At 40.8% G+C, this 16823-nt stretch overlaps 1 protein-coding gene and 1 pseudogene across 9 annotated transcripts in view; both read right to left on the bottom strand.

Annotated features, from left to right (window-relative positions):
- LRRC28 (leucine rich repeat containing 28) overlaps positions 1-16028 on the bottom strand; it is a 127942-nt gene extending 111914 nt beyond the window's left edge. For 4 of the 8 annotated variants that reach the window (XR_004261153.1, XM_032252838.1, XM_032252831.1 and 1 more), the window contains exons 1-3: positions 15821-15907; positions 14830-14866; positions 11309-11537 (exon numbers count right to left, since the gene is read on the bottom strand). Coding sequence is in view for 5 of the 8 variants with exons in the window: in XM_032252838.1 (XP_032108729.1) it covers positions 11309-11476 (168 nt within the window). In the remaining 3 variants the exon portion in view is untranslated. Of the gene's footprint in view, positions 1-11308; positions 11538-14829; positions 14867-15820 lie in introns of all 8 variants that reach the window. The other 4 variants (XM_032252832.1, XM_032252835.1, XM_032252836.1 and 1 more) reach the window with 3 other exon arrangements.
- On the bottom strand, positions 7326-11302 carry LOC116533204 (annotated as a pseudogene). The gene has a single exon (XR_004261152.1). The product of XR_004261152.1 is annotated as an endoplasmin pseudogene (transcript).
- Positions 16029-16823: the final 795 nt, after the last annotated feature.

Here is a 16823-nt window from a genome sequence, read left to right as displayed (position 1 = left end):
TCAACAGGAAAAGAAGCTGTTGTAACAAAACTTAATTTTCAGGCAAATGTGTATTACAAAGACAGGATAAATGTGCAACGACTGTTTTCCAGAACTGTACCCCACATTACCTACAAACACTAAACCATGAACAGACCATTAGAATTCTTTCCTATTTAATATACTCACATATTTCCACACAGTCAATTTAAGAACTAAAGATGCTTTTATACAGAGCTAGCTCAAGAACGGTGTAATCATGGTGTTAAGGAGGCCCTAGCAGCAGTTCAAGCTGCAAGAATCCAACAGACTGGAGAAAAACAAGAAGTCCTTGCTCTGGAATTCAAAATGAACCAAACCAACAACAAAACTTAATTCCCCTCCCTGTTTATCCTACCACACTTGGCTGTATGATGCTCTTACAGGCCATCTCCTTAACTTACTGTTTTTCTCCTCAGGGTATTCCCATGCTAATTTGATCCCGATCCTACTATTACCAAATTCAAGGATGGGTGGTGGATATAGCTGTGTTTCCTAGCCATCAACCTCTCTCACCCTCACCCTAGCCACCCGCTAAGAAAGTCATCTATGTCAAGATGGCATAAACATATGCATCACTATAAATCAAAATATTTAGACTCACTGATTAGAAAGCTTGACAAACCCTTAGTAGTACTATATTCTAACCATCTTAACTGAATTATAAAAATATATATTTACTGAAAATAATATAAAGCAAACTTACTAGTAGAGCCTTTCCCTTTTTCTATAAACACTAAGTAAGGCTCTGTTTCTTTCAGCCTCCAGCCCTACCCTCACATTCTCCACCCATCTACAACTATAATCACTATTCAGTTTGATGTATTCTTTTTTTTATGCCTTACTTGGCATAAAATAAAAATAAATATATATCTATAAAATAAAGATAATAATAGTGCCTACATCATAGGATTGTCCTGAGGATTAAATAATACATGTCATTTACTTGAAACCGGGCACTTGGTAAAGACTCACGTTAGCTGCTCTCAGATTTTAACTAATCCAATACAAATATTGAGGTTTTCACAATTTTTCATCATATTCAATGCTGTGATGAACATTCTTGTTCACCTTTTTTTTTCTACTAGGCAAATTCTTGCAAGTGAAAATGCCGATTCAAGCAAATATTCATGTAGTTTTGCTAGATAGGACCCAACCACCCACCAAAAACATTGAATTTATTTCCATCAGGAGATTTCTCCTACCTGTCTCCAACACTGGGTATTAATCTCTTTTTTTTTTTTTGATACAAGGTCTCACTATGTTGCCCACGCTGGTCTTAAACTCCTGGGCTCACATGATCCTCCCATCTCAGCCAAGTAGCTGGGATGGCCAGATGCCTGGCTAGGTGTTAATCTCTGCCAATCTGATGGGTAAAAATGATTAGTGTTTCATCACTTCTTCTAAAAGCTAAACATCTTTTTGTATGTTTTTGGTATCTGTACTCTTTTTTTATTTGCCTATTCATATCTGAAGCAGAAAGTCAGGAATGTTTTTCTCCTGGGTCAACAGGAAAGAAAAAACATCTGTGCCTCATTTCCTGGCCCAATTCAGGAACATGATTGATAGACCGCTCCTTCCTTCACTCAGTGGAATATAATTTTTAAGTTAAATTATCTCTTATTGCATAGATTAACTGCTTAATCAGGATCCATCTGCCCTTGTTTTTCTCCTCAGGGTGAAAACATGGTGCTACTAGGCTAGAAAGAGGTTATCAATAAACAAAAGATTAGCTATGAGCCAAACACCCCTCTTTCATTAAAATTTAGATACCTCTTTTTTGTCCATTCATATATATAAAATAAAATGAGCAACTAGTGAGAGCTCAGTCAGTATTTGGGCAAGTCGCTCTTTCATTTCCTCAGGAAGGCCAACTGTTTCCATTAAGAAAAGAAGTTGACAAAGTCATTAAGTGATTTTGCTTCCAGATTGTGATTTTTTGTTTATTTTCCTCCAGGTCTCTTGTGGCCTTTTTTCTTATAAATGAAGGAACTAAGGTCCAAAGAAGTAAAGCCGTAGAACTTTGATCTCTTACCTTTCAGTCCTGAGTTTTGCTACCAAATCATGAAACACTCTCTTCCTGGGACTGCAGCCCTCAAATGCTCCCACTACTAATTTCCTCCCTTGAGGAACTTCAGAGTTAGAAAGGACTGTTGATTGCTGCTTCCAAGCTATATTCCTTCTCCTTCTTACAAAGACCACAGGTACCAATGCAGGGAAGGTTGCAAGGCTCTACCTCAGCCCCTTCCACCTTGCAGACTCAGACTGTGTTATCATCAGAAACTTCTCCACGATCACAGTCTTTCTTCGAGACCAAAATGTCCCACATCCCAGATGGCTTACTCAGTCACACCCAATACAGCAGTTTTTCAACATCAGTGGGAACTGTGGCCCACCTCCATTCTCTCTATTCACTCTTCCTTTGTCTGCAATCCAGCTCAGATTTCATGTTCTATCATTCTCTTGGCCAAATCCTAAACCTCCAGCCACCTAGCAACAACCTAAACCTGTATGAATGCCACAGTCCACCTTCTCCATACCTCAGACAGCTGGATACGGCTAGAGAAAGTTCCCTAAACAAGCAGAAGTTTCCACCGTAAGCTTAGTCACCAACTGCTTGCTAAATAAAACCCAACAATTCTATCTTTCTCTTGTCAAACTGCCATGTGAGTCTTCAAACTTGCCCTCTCCCCAAATGTTCATTCCCAAGCAGATGGTCTGACCTGGAAAAGCATCAGACCAAAAACTCTCTCAACTGCCTCTCTGTCCCTTAGTGCATATCTGTCTTTACACCTGTCTTCCCTTTCTTTTACAAAGGAGGAACAGATATATTCCCAAGGTTAATCCTTCCAAGTGTACTCTAGAGCTCGTTCTTAGGAAACTTGGACTTTTAATTATTCCCTTTATCCAGAGGTTCAACTCTTCTTTTAATGGGAATTTCCCAATAGCCTTTACTCTGTTCTCTCAGAAAACAGAAGAGGGGGGTAAAGGAAAAGGAAGAGAAAAGGGATGATTAGAAGAAAAATCTCCTTTGTTGTCAAATCTCCTCCCACTATGCCCATCCTATATCACAGCCAAACTTCAAGACCTCTCTACCCATCTGTTTACTAGAGGACCTCTCTGCATATCCCATCTATGTGAGGGGGTTGCATAGAGAACACCGATACTCAAACAAAAGAACTGCTCCAGCTGAAGTAGAGACACACTCTTGTTTGGTCCCCACCTCAGCATTGCTCAGGAAGCCCGAGGCTCTGTGGAACCTATAAAACCACTGCTTGAGGCAAGCAAAACAGGTATGTAAACTTGTCCCTTGAACATTTTGCCACTGAGTCTTAGTTCCTTTTTTTTCCCCTTTAAACTTGAAATGCCAACAAATGAAAATTCCATGAGAATAAGAAGCTGTTCCACAAAATATCTATTGTCAGTGTCTTGAAGAGTGATGGGGACACAGTAAGCACTCAATAAATACACACTGAATGAATGATGCTCTTCCTCCTAAGTGCCAGTCAAAGTCAGTCTTCAGTGTCATACAAATAGGATCTTAAAAATCTTCTACAATGCTGCTACATAGAATTAAATTACGTGTACTACACATGCTAAGCAGTAAGCCAGGCACTGAAGATGCAGAATGCAAGACACAGTTCCTGCTCTTGAAGGCTCTCAGTCTGGAACTCTTATAATATGGTCCTTATGCAATTCTACATTATATTCATTTATTTAATTCTTCCACTAGATGAATACCTATCATGTCACAAACCCAGACCCTATATTACTCCTAATATCTCATTTATCTTAAAACTATCACAAAGGTCAGACTTAATAATTCCTGAATTGCATTTAAAATTATAGAAAAATTATTTAAAACATTTTCTAAGGTAAATGTTAGGAAGTAAAATCCTAACTCTTTTTTTTCTGAGACAGCTGTGTGTGTGTGTGTGTGTGCGCGCGCACGCGCGCGCGCGTGCATGTGTGTGTAGAGACAGGATTGTATGATGTTGCCCAGGCTGGTGTGTGGGGGGGGGTGTGTGTAGAGACAGGATTTTATGATGTTGCCCAGGCTGGTGGGGGTGTGTGTGTGAAGAGACAGGGTTTTATGAAATTGCCCAGGCTGGTTTTGAACTCCTGAGCTCGAGTGATCTGCCTGCCTCAGCCCCCCAAAGTGCTAGGATTACAGACATGAGCCACCAGTCCCAACACCCACAACTACTTCTTGTTCACCTACCAATTATATAACTAGATTCCCATATAAACCAGCTTATGTTTAAAAAGAAAGTTTCGGTCAGGCACAGTGGCTCACTGTAATCTCAACACTTTGGGAGGCTATGGCAAGAGGATCACTTGAGCCCAGGAGTTCAAGACCAGCCTAGGCAACATAGCGAGAACCCATCTCTAGAAAAAGGCCGGGCGCGGTGGCTCACGCCTGTAATCCCAGCACTTTGGGAGGCCGAGGCGGGTGGATCACGAGGTCAAGAGATCGAGACCATCCCGGTCAACATGGTGAAACCCCGTCTCTACTAAAAATACAAAAAATTAGCTGGGCATGGTGGCGCGTGCCTGTAGTCCCAGCTACTCGGGAGGCTGAGGCAGGAGAATTGCCTGAACCCAGGAGGCGGAGGTTGCAGTGAGCCAATATCGTGCCATTGCCCTCCAGCCTGGGTAACTAGAGTGAAACTCCATCTCAAAAAAAAAGAAAGAAAAGAAAAAGGTTTACGACTTAGCAGGGTGTGATATGGTGGTGTGTGCTTGGAGTCCCAGCTACTCAGGAAGGTGAGGCAGATGGCTCACTTGAGTTCAGGAGGTCGGGGCTGCAGTGAGCCTGGAACATGCCACTGTACTCCAGCCTGGATGACAGAACAAGACCCTGTCTCAAAACAAAGCAAAAAGTTTTAAGGTTTGTCAGCTATACAAATAAATGATAATCAAATATTGCTTTAAAAAAAATTTGTTGAGACCAAGTCTCACTCTGTTGCCCAGGCTGGAGTACAGTGGCATGATTTCAGCTCACTGCAACCTACGCCTTGCAGGTTCAAGCAATTCTCCTGACTCAGCCTCCTGAGTAGCTGGAACTACAGGCGTGTACCACCATGCCCAGCTAATTTTTGTATTTTTGGTAGAAACAGGGTTTCACTATGTTGACCAGGCTGGTCTCAAACTCCTGGCTTCAAGTGATCTGCCTGCCTTGGCCTCCCAAAGTGCTGTGATTACAGGCATGAGCCACCCTGCCTAGCCTAAAAGTATTTTGAAATGTAAAATATATCTACCCTTTAGCCCAGCAATTCTACTTTTTAGGCTATCCTAAATATAAACATACACATACATACAAGAATGTACAATTACCTACTGGCCTAGAGGTTAGTGGAATGAGAATATCATGAATTGAACAAAGAGACTTGCAGAGAAATATGTATGATTCTACTTTTGTTATTAAAAAAGGAAAAATATAAATAGTATATATATAATTACAAAAACACAAGCAAGGAGGTGGAAGGTGGGATAGTTTGAATGTGTGTCCCCCCCCCCAAATTCACACATTAAAATTCTAAACCCCAAGATGATGATGGTGTTAAGAGGTGGTACCCTTGGGAGGCAATTAGATTATGAGATCTGAGCCCTCATGAATGGAATTAGTGTCCTTTAAAAGAGGTCAGAGGGAGACCCTTGGCTCCTTCTACCATGTGAGGACACAGCAAGAAGGCACCATCTACAAATCAGGAAGAGAGACACCGAATCTGGTTAGCACCCTGATCTTGTACTTCCCCACCTCCAGAGCAGTAAGAAATCAATTTGTTTATAAGCCACTGATTTTATGGTGTTTTCTTATGGCAGCATAAATGAACCAAAGCAGAAGGATACAATCCAACCATTAACATTGGTTGCTTCACAAACTAGACAAAGAGAGATCTGCTTTCCAGATACTCCTCTATGTTGTTTGACATAGAGCATATACTGGTTTTGCAATTAAAAAGTTTATTCTTTTAAACGTGTGAAAAGGCTTTTTCTTGTGGTTTAGTTCTAAATATCAGCATTTGCTAAGTTCCGGACTTTTGTCATGCAATCATCCTACAACTATAAGCCAATACACGATTCTGAACGACTTCACGGTAAAAAGGGAGAAGGGTAGAGGTTGTGTATTAGTGACAACTTCTCTTCTCAGCAAGAGGCCTAATATACTGAGGGATAGGAGAAGAAAGGAGGAAAATGCTGAGAAGGCATTTAATACACACACAAAAATGTTAACAGGAAACAAACAAAAAAAGTTAAACACTAAAACAACATGAAAATGGAAATGACTGGCAGATTCCCAAGTCTGCTAAAAATCCATAAGCAAAAGGCCAATTAATCAATAATGTATTCAAGATACTATACATTTTCAATAACGTTTTCCCCAGTTTTGGACAGTATTGCAGTTGTAAATACAATTTTACATATTACTCTCCTTTAGGAACTGTACTTTATCTGTAACACCAGCAAATATTCCAAGAGCCCGAAGAATCACTACAGGTTTAGAGCACTCTAAGTAATGTTTTACCTGTTTTCAAAAACTGTGCTGTAAATTGTCATATATCTGATATAATCAGGCATTGGGACGGCTTTGGGATGACTGCTACCATTCCCACCAACCCCTCATATCTGTACAGCACTTTATAGTTTACAAAGCTCTTTGATATACATGAATCAAATATTCCAACTAAGAGAAAGCAATTAAAGTAAAATCTATGCATCATTATAAACATACACAATTTAACCTCTGATGACTGAAAAGGTTGCAGAGAATTAAAATGTATTACCATAAGCTATTATAAATATCAATTTACTGTAGATTCTTATTTTCATAAATAAAAAACTGAAGCTGAGAAACTACCACAAGACCAAAAGCTTAACTTTTTTTCGGGGGGGGGGGAATCTTTTTTATTTTTATACACGACAAGATTTTACAACAAGAATAGTCAGTTAAATAGTACAAATTTACATTCATGAGGAAGGTTAAAAAAAAATTCAACTAGGCCATGGGCAGTGGCTCACGCCTATAATCCCAGCACTTTGGGAGGCTGAGGCGGGTGGATCATCTGAGGTCAGGAGTTTGAGACCAGCCTGGCCAACATGGTAAAATCCTGTCTCTACCAAAAATACAGCTGGGCATGGTGGCAGGCACCTATAATCCCAGCTACTCAGGAGGCTAAGGCATGAGAATCACTTGAACTTGGAAGGTGGAGTTGCAGTGAACCAAGATCCTACCACTGTACTCCAGCCTGGGCGACAAGTGAAACTCCGTCTTAAAAAACAAATTGAACTAAAAAATAACACGTTTTCCTATAACCCATAATCCCACATTTTACAGTGCAGGGGATGAGGAGCCTGGTGGGGGGCCATCTAAAAAAGGTCTCTCCAAAAAGAAATGACTTAAATTTCACATTCCCTCTCCACACAGGATCCAAACTGTGAGAGTATAATTTACAATTCATCTTTTTCAGCTGTAGATTCCTTAGCCGTTTCTTGTTCTTCTTCATCTGTTCCCACATCCATTTCTTTGTCTTCGTCTTGCTCTGTGTCTTCTGTTGTGTCTTTTGTCTCTTCAGGTTCTTCTTCCGGTTCTTCTTCTACCTTTGCATCAGGGTCAATGTTCAAACTGAGGTGGAGCATTCTTTTTATTCTATCTCCATATGCTGTAATGTCTGGTAAAAGATATCCTGACCAAAACATTGCTGTTTCAAACAAAACGACAGCAAGATCCAAAGCTGTTTTACCATCTTCATCTTCCTTAATTCATCGAAACATGTCTCTGATCAGTGGGTGTCTGGGATTAATTTCAAATGTTTTCTTCTGACTCACATAGTAATTTGTAGAGATGTCCTTGCCCATCTGGTACGCTTGTGCTTTCATGATTCTCTCCGTGTTGCCAGGCCATCCGTACTGGATGGCCACCAAAGCTCACAGAGATTCTGGCTGAGACACCACAGCCTTTTCAGTCTTGTCCTTAAGGGCTTTATCTTTCATCCAAGGGAGCAGAGGCTCAAATTCTTTCTCAACTGCTTCATGACTCTTCTTAGTTTTCCCACTTTCATCAAACTTCACTGCTTCCTTGACAACATTCTGGAATCTCTTCCCATAAAATTCGGAAAGGGCCTGAATGCGGTATTCACCCACAGGTTCCGTGAGGTAAATAACTTCATAGGCCTTTTTCAGAAGTCGCTCAACAATGGAAAAAATTCAGCCCTTTTTCTGCTGGACCCAGCCATGAAGTAGATTTTGTCTTGTTTTTCCTTCATTTTTTCCACATACTGGTCCAGGCTAGTACTGTTAGCTGGATGATGAGAAGACTGGAATCTAAGAAGTTTCACGTGTTCGATTCGAGTGGTCTTCAATTACACCAAGCTTGATGTTGGTACCAAATTCTTTCCAAAAGGTATCATTGTATTACTCATCAACAATCTTCTTAATCATGTCCAGTGTTTTATGAACAAGCTTCTTCCTAATCACATTAAGCAGTTTATGCTGCTGAAGAGTCTCAAGGGAAACATTCAAGGAAAGAACATCTGAGTCCACCACACCCTGAACAAAATTAAGGTACTTAGGCATCATATCATGGAAGTCATCTATGATGAATACACGGTATACATAGAGCTTAATGTAATCACTCTTTTTAGATCCATATTCGTCAAATAGACCATGTAGAACAGATGTGGGTACAAATAAAATTGATTTGAAGGTAACTTCCCCTTCAGCAGTAAAGTGAATATAAGCCATGGAGTCAACACTTTCCTTTGAAAATGATTTGTAGAAAGTTTTGTATTCATCTCCTTCTACTTCTTTGGATGTTCTCTGCCATATTGGTTTGATATCATTCATATGTTCCCAGTCTCAGACAGTTTTTCCAACTTTTTTTAGTCTTTGGTTTCTTTTTTTCTTCTTCTTCTCCTGCAGCTTCCTTATGAGATTCTTCTTTCTCTTCTTTTGCTGCTGCTTCTTCCTCCATGGGCTCCTCAACAGTTTCAGTCTTGCTGCTCCACACATAAACAGGAAAGTTTATGAACTGTATTTTTTGATGAGATTTTTAATTGTATCCGATTCAAGGTAATCAGATGCTTCTTCTTTGAAAACAAGGGTAATGGTCGTTCCCTATCCTAGAGTGTTTCCTCTTGTGTCAGCAATTGCAAAAAATTCACTGGAGTCAGACTCCCAGATGTGCTAGGTATCATTGTGTTTTGATGTGACAATAACCTTACCTGCTAAAGGAAGGTGACACCAAACTGGCCAATCAATTCAGAAGGTGACTGGCCATCTGCCTGTGCTTCATTCATTTTGTTTACAAACTCGCTTGTCCCAGATTTGGCTATGGTATCAACGTTTTTAACCAACTGTCCTCTGGTCATTCCTACACCAGTGTCTGTGACATCCAGCAGGTACTTCTCCTCATCACACTTAATTTTGACTGTTAGTTCCTCATTTCCAGAAAGAGCATTTTCATCAGTCAGTGATATTAGCTTTATCTTATCTAAAGCATTGGAAGCATCTGAAACCAGTTTTCTCAGGAAAATCTCTTTATTTGTATATAATGAATTGATAGTTTCATCATTTTGTTAACTTCAGCTTGGAAGGCAAACTTTTCCTACTTAAGTTCTCTTACTGGTGATGCATTTACTCCATCCAGCTGAATAGCTTCTTCTTCTCTCTGTACTGTTTCATCATCCATCCTTGAGCCTTCTCCACTTTTACCCAGATCCTCTTCTCCTGTACCACCCACATCAATTTGATCATCAGCTCTGACCAACCTGAAGGTCAGCAGGGCCCAGCAGAGGCCCAGCACCCACAGGGCCCTCATGGTGTGTGTCCAGTAAGTCTCAAGTCCCTTTGGATCGCAGGAGCCGCCTCCACCTCCCCCACTGACTGCCGACCTCCTCACACTTCCAGCCGAGTGGTCCACCCACAAGTTTGGCTTTTATAAGCAAAGGTCAATTCTCAGAACAAAGTCTACCCCATTGGGCTGTGGTTGATAATTAATAAGTAATCCACTCACAAATATTTCTTAATACATAAAGAAAAAACACGTGAAAATCTAGGCTATAATCCTTGTCAAAATATTTCTTATACTACTTCTTGCTAAAAGGTTAAAAAATACTAATATGGTTTTACATCACGCCAAAAAGGGACTTATATAACTGTGTATGGATTTTCCAAGGTGGAAAGCTGAAAAATCTAATTTCAGAAATATAAGTAGACACTCAACATATTTATCAATATGCCAATCACGAAAGAAAAAAACATGCATATCTATTTACTTCTAGATATAGCAAAGATAAATTAATTTTATAGTGCCTTCTACCCACTTATGGGCATTGTACACATACTAAATAAAACTTTTCCAGGAAAACAAGCCATATACATGAAGCCAGTAAGATACACTTTCCAGTTATTTAGCAAAGTCCAATATAGAGAAGGGAATGAAGAATGGGTGAATTCACAAAGTAGTAAGATTTCATAAATCATCTAAAATGAATGATAACTGGAATTCAAGTAAAAGATTCAAATGAGGTTAAGTGATAACCAGAAAAGGCCATACAAAGTAAATCCATTTAATACAGAGACCAAATTTTACAATAAATAGTGGGCATAAAAAGTTTGATTTGGACATTCTCTTGAAAAACTTTTAGTTTACCTTGTATGTGATACAATTCAGATTATAATGGAAACAATGTGCTTATTCTTAGAACATAAAAAGAGAAAATTAAATGTTGCTTCTGTGGCAAAATTTTTTCCAAAAAACTGTATGCTAGCCCAATTCAAAATCATTTAATTTTCACAGGGCAATCATAAAGGTTTTGTTTTCAAAACACTCAAGTTACATTAAGCTTCCCAAATGCCTCTCTTAATGCTTCAATTTTCAAACCATTCTCCCTTTAATGACTATAACTCAAAAGCATTGTTGATCTTTCTCTTGTTTACTTATTAACTGGTCTGATTAAATCACCTCAGAAGCTTAACATACAAACAAATTACAAGTCAGGACAGATGCACACACTAAATGAAGAATGGTTTCTGAATGGGTACTAACTTTATAAGTGGTACATGAGTGAATATTTTGCTTTCCTACACAACTTCTCCTGCAACCTTGTAACTGCAGGAACGTGAATGAGAAATTCATAGCCAATGAGAAACCCCTGTGTGTGTATTTATATTACCTGTATATATAACAACAGGGGACATAAGTCTTGGTCTGGATATCTTAGGGTATGTAAAATGTATCTTAATCACATTTATAAATGATTTTTTGTAGTGTAATATAATACTGTACCAAGGTTGTCAGGGAGTTCCTTTTCATATAGAGTCTCTCCAAGTACTGCAGTCCCTCATCTTTCAGTAACTCCAATGGAAAATGGTGCAGATTCCTATAATTTAAGAACAAATTCTTGTGCTTTTCCAGCCTTGCCACAGAGATCGTCTTACAAAGTTCAGATGCCATGACTGAATATATCCCATCAGGCAGGCTTGTAGCATTACATCTTGTCAAAATTGGTCCATTTCTATAAAGACAACAAGAAAACGTATTCATTATGATTTTTTACAAGCATTGCCATATAAACCAGTTAGCATACAGAGCTACTGGAAGACACTGAAAAAGATAATACATTCAATCCTACATTTTACTTTCATAACAACTAAAATTGTCACACATATTTAGGAGGAGATTAAAATAAATAACAATTTAATAAAAATACTCTAATTCGACAATATTTATTACTTATTATAGTCCTAATGGGAAAAAAGTTTTTGCCCGTGAGATAGGAACTCTTGTCTCAGAAAAACAGTGACCAGTTTCATAACATGCAACCAAAAGAGAAGCTTAAAAACCACATGCAGCAAACCCCATTTCGTTTATGAACTACCTCATTTTGTAGTCAGCTTATCGTGCTTTAAAAATATTAAAATACATATTATTTATATCTAGAGCAAAATATTGTCCTATATTCTGATTTTTTCTTTATCTCTTTATTCTTTTCTTCCTTTTTTTTGTTTTTTTTTTTTTTTAGAGACAGGGTCTCACTCTGTTGCTCAGGCTGGAATCCAGTGGCTCAATCATAGCTCACTGTAGCCTCAACTCCTGGGCTTAAGCGATCCTCCTCCCACCTCAGCCTCCCAACTAGCTGGAACTATACGCATCACCATCACACTTGGCTAATTTTTTTATTTGTTTGTAGAGATGGGGTCTCACTATATTGCCCAGGCTAGTCTCAAATTCCTGAGCTCAAGCAATCCTCCCACCTGGGCCTCCCCAAGTGCTGGGATTACAGGTGTGAGCCACTGTGCCTGGCCTCTTTGTTTTTAGCTTTACAGATTAGCAGAGGTATCAAATAAATAGAGCCAGGGCCACACAGTTTCATTATTTTAAATTATTTCAATGAAACAAGAAACACTGCACTCAGAAACAAGAATCCTGTATCATTCTATAACATTACAATGCCTCTGGGGCTCCAGTTGCCCAATATATACAATGGAGATAGCAATTAATGTACTGGCTAACAGGCCTGAGTCCAGGTCAGATTATTAAAATTCTCTTCTAGCTCTAAAATTGACAAGGGCAAGAAGACAAGTAACATTTGCCATTTTATCCACTAGGCACAGAGCTAAAACAAACTTCACTATCAGTTAACACAAAAAGAAAGAAACTCAAGGCTTCAGTGATTTGTCCAAGATCAAACAGTTCACAAGGGATAAAAGCAAGGGTTTGATGCCAGGTCCAGTGGATTTCAAAGCCTGGGTTCTTCACAGACAGTGACTCACAAGGTTCCACAGGATAATAAGGAAATGCTAAAACAACTACAAAGAAGCTGAGTTTTGCTTAAAGATTTGACTGTTTTCCTCAACACTCTTTCCAAACTCTCTATTGGAAAGTACCTTTCAATAATTTTTTTTTTCTTAACGCAAGTGATTTTCGCTGGTAATTAATACCAAATTAGTACAAAATCCAGCAACATAAGCTTTCAATAAACAGAGTTTTGTAATTTTTTGGTTATATTTTATTATTTCCAAACTCGAATTCCTAGCTCATGAGACAGCACTTGCCATTTTATATTAAAAGGCAAAGTATGAAATATTAACTGTTTCCAATGCAATGTAAGGATCCAATACTTTCCCATATTCCACCTACTCACCTATTTTGTGAGACATATTATGTGACTTTGTGCAAGATAATCTTTCCACATCTTAATTCTCCTACCCATAAAGCAAAGAGAGTAGACTACAAATAACCTCAATGATTCTGTGTAGAAAGTGAAACTCTACAGGTAATTATTCACTGAAGTAAACTGTTAGCAGTTTAGATGTCTCACAAACAGCTCAAACTTAACACAAAGAGCTTTCTACTTTCATCACCAATATGAATCTCCCTAATTTTTCCCATCTCAGTAAATAGCGCACCCTCTCCAACCACCCAGTGGTTCAAGCTGGAGAAACAGGAAGTCATGAATGATTCCACCCTCTCATTCTCTAACCACTTCCAATCTATCACAAGGCCAGTGGCTTCCATCTCCCAAATACATCTCAAATCCATCCAAATCTCTCCATCTGCCAAAACCACAAGCCACCGTCATCTCCTGCCTGGCCAGCTATATTACTGGCCTCCCTGTGTCCACTCTGGTCACTTCCAACACATTAATCCCAGCAGTGGGCTTTTAAAAATGTACATGCAATTACGTCTCACCTTTCTGGCATACATCTTACTAAATAAACCCTTCAGAAACTTCTTATTTAGAAAATCAAACTCATAGTAGGCCTTGAAGACACCTCACCACCTGCCCCGACCCACTTCTTCAGCACTTTGCTCGGCTCCTCACCAAATTCCGGGGCTTTTTCTAATCCTTAAAGCTACCAAACCCCTAACACCATTTACTGCTCTCCTCTTAGCGTACAAAGCAATGTCCCATCATTCTCCAGATTTCAACCTAACAATCACTTCCCTGGGCCAGGCGCAGTGGCTCTTGCCAGTAATCCCAGCACTTTGGGAGGCCAAGGCAGGTAGATTACCTGAGGTGAGGAGTTTGAGACTAGCCTGGCCAACTTGGCAAAACACCGTCTTTACCAAAAATACAAAAATTAGCCGGGCATGGTGGCGGGCACCTGTAATCCCAGCTACTCAGGAAGCTTAGGCAGGAGAATCGCTTAAACCTGGGATGCAGAGATTGCAGCGAGAGGAGGTTGCACCATTGCACTCCAGCCTGGGCAAAAGAGCAAGACTCTGGCTCAAAAAAATAAAAATAACTTCCCTATCCCAAAGTATTCCCCTGGTGTTCTTTCAGAGCAACTTGGCTGTTTGTTTTTTTCTTCGTAGGACTCCTCACAATTTGTCATCTAAATATTTATCATTGCACCTGTTTATTGTCAATCAAGCCAAAAAGCCTGTAATTAAACCCTTCTGAAACTTATTTAGAAATCCTGACGGCAGAGGCTGTGTTGTTTTCTTCACACTTGCATACCTGCATCTAGAACACTATCTAAAAGTAACCCTTCATAATACCTAGGTGATGGGTGGATAGGTGCAGCAAATTACCACATATTTACCTGTGTAAACCTGCATATTCTGCACATGTACCCAGGAACTTAAAATAAAATTTTAAAGTAAGTCCTCTAATATCTGATGACACGTGAAACAACGTTGCAAGGTTGATTTCTCAACCACCCATGTCAAGACCACGGATAGATCCTCTAACCTTACTGCATGCCATAAGGACGTCTAATCTTTACAACCATGCATTGCAATAGACATTAGTTAGCACGTTTTGTAGACGAGGAAACTGAGTTTCTCAGAGGGTAACGTACCATAGTTCCATCGCAGGTAGACTGGTGCACCGCCGCCCTATAATGCAAAACCACACTCACTGAGGGAAGATTCAGTAAGAGATTCCCTGTAACCTGATGGCTTTGAATATTCTGAAATGGGATTGGCTGCCTCAAAAACACCGTTACATTCTGTTAAAATTGCTACAAAGGCTGTTTAGGAGATAAAATCTGAACTAATGAAATCCCAAAGCTGCCAATAATGCTGATAAAGCATCAACAATGCTCACAGTTTTGCAGCATGCAATTCATGGGCCGTACACAACCTTTAACAAGATAATTTTCTTACCCCATTTCACTTTACTACCTCTTACCTAGTTAAGCAAACTATCTCTTGTATAGTTACACTACCTCTTACGTAGTTAAGGCAAATAGTATTACTTCATATCAGCTGTGTAGGTCCGCACCTACACACGAGCTTTCCGGCAGGTGAACACTATCATATTATTAAAAACAAAATTAAAAAATAAAAAACCTCCTATTTAACAAAATTCTACACATTTTAAAGCGTATTTTCAAAGAAAGGAGTCCCTTAGACTGGCTTCCCCGTACTCAATTTAGTAGAACACGCATTTCAATTTCCTAACGCTGGAGATTAGAGAATTATAAGCTGCATATTCAAAGCATTTGTAAAAGGGTATCTTCTCAGCTCAGTGGTAACAAACACTGGCAGAAGTCTTGGGCGAAACGCCAGACACTGAGGTCGTTACAGTTGGGAAGCAGCGAGCCCAGCAGCAGGGATTTCAGGGACGCGGTATCCAGGGTTCTGGGGTCCGGGCGGCAGGGGTCCGGGGGCCGCGGAGTGCCAGGAGGACCCGGCAGCTGTGGCCACCCGAGGCCCAGGCCGCCCCGCTGTCCCACTCGCCGCGGCCCGGACGCTTTTGCGAGGCCAGGTCTAGGGCGTCCCCGCCGGTGGCCGGGTCAGCGAGCCCTGCCACTCGAACCACCCGACGAGGCAGACAGCTCTACTCACCTCAGCGCCGGCAGAGCCAGCGCTCCGGAGCGCAAGCGGCGCTGGAAGGCAAGCCGGAGACGGCGGGCGGGCGGGCGGGGCAGGGAGCCGGGCGGGGCAGGGAGCCGGGCGGGGGCGGGGCGGAGCGCCGGGCGGCGGGGGTGGCGGGGCGGGGCCCCGGGGGCGGAGCGGAACCCGCGCTACAGGGAACTGGGGAAGAGGGAGCGGGAGAGGATTACGGAACCTCGCGATAATCTCCGGCGTTCTCGCAGTTTCACGATAGGTGCGGCGAAACGCTCGTTTGCCAATCGATGTGTCTATTGGCCTGGAGAGCGACTTCCTCTACGCTGGCCCCGCCCACCGCTCTACTCTTGCTTCCGGCTCCGGCGTGTGGGTTTTCTGTCAACGGAGCGGCTTTTATTTTAGCGGGTTGAAGGGGTAATTTCGCCGGCTCCAACCTCGGGAACTGCCAGTTACGGACCTTTTCCTTCATACATTCATTCAGTCACTCGGCCTCTCATTCGATGGCACACGTTGAGGGATTACAACAATGACATCCCACCTTGAGCGTTCATTCTAAGAGCTGTTTGTAGATTATCTCGTTGAACCCTTCACAGCAATCCCATGACACAGGGAGTAACAGTGCCAGTCTGACGGATGAAAAACTGAGGCCAGTGGGTTTCTGTAACGAAGCTAACGTTAGTTAGCAAGCAGTGAGCCTATGCACCGGATTTAAGGGATCACTGCGCACTGCTAGATACCAAAGATGTGGAGGCAACCTAGTCTCTGCGCTTCAAACACCCATTGTGAGAAAAGATTCCTAAAAAAGACAATAACAATTTAGTAAGTTAAATACAATGGCAGTTCTTAGCATGACTGAGTAGGCCGTCGATATGTGTTTCTTCAAGACGAAAATTCCTATGTCAGCGAAATAGCATCAGCGAAAGAGAGCTTTATGCTGGTAAAAATACTTCCAAGCATTGTTCGGAAACACTTTGAAAAGGCACCGTTTGCTATTTTTTGT

The sequence above is a fragment of the Sapajus apella genome, unplaced genomic scaffold (genome assembly GCF_009761245.1).
Source record: "Sapajus apella isolate SASKATOON/1434 unplaced genomic scaffold, GSC_monkey_1.0 scaffold80, whole genome shotgun sequence".
Classification (NCBI taxonomy): domain Eukaryota; kingdom Metazoa; phylum Chordata; class Mammalia; order Primates; family Cebidae; genus Sapajus; species Sapajus apella.
Note: the sequence above shows the minus strand (reverse complement) of the source record. Positions and strands in the feature narration are given on the sequence as shown.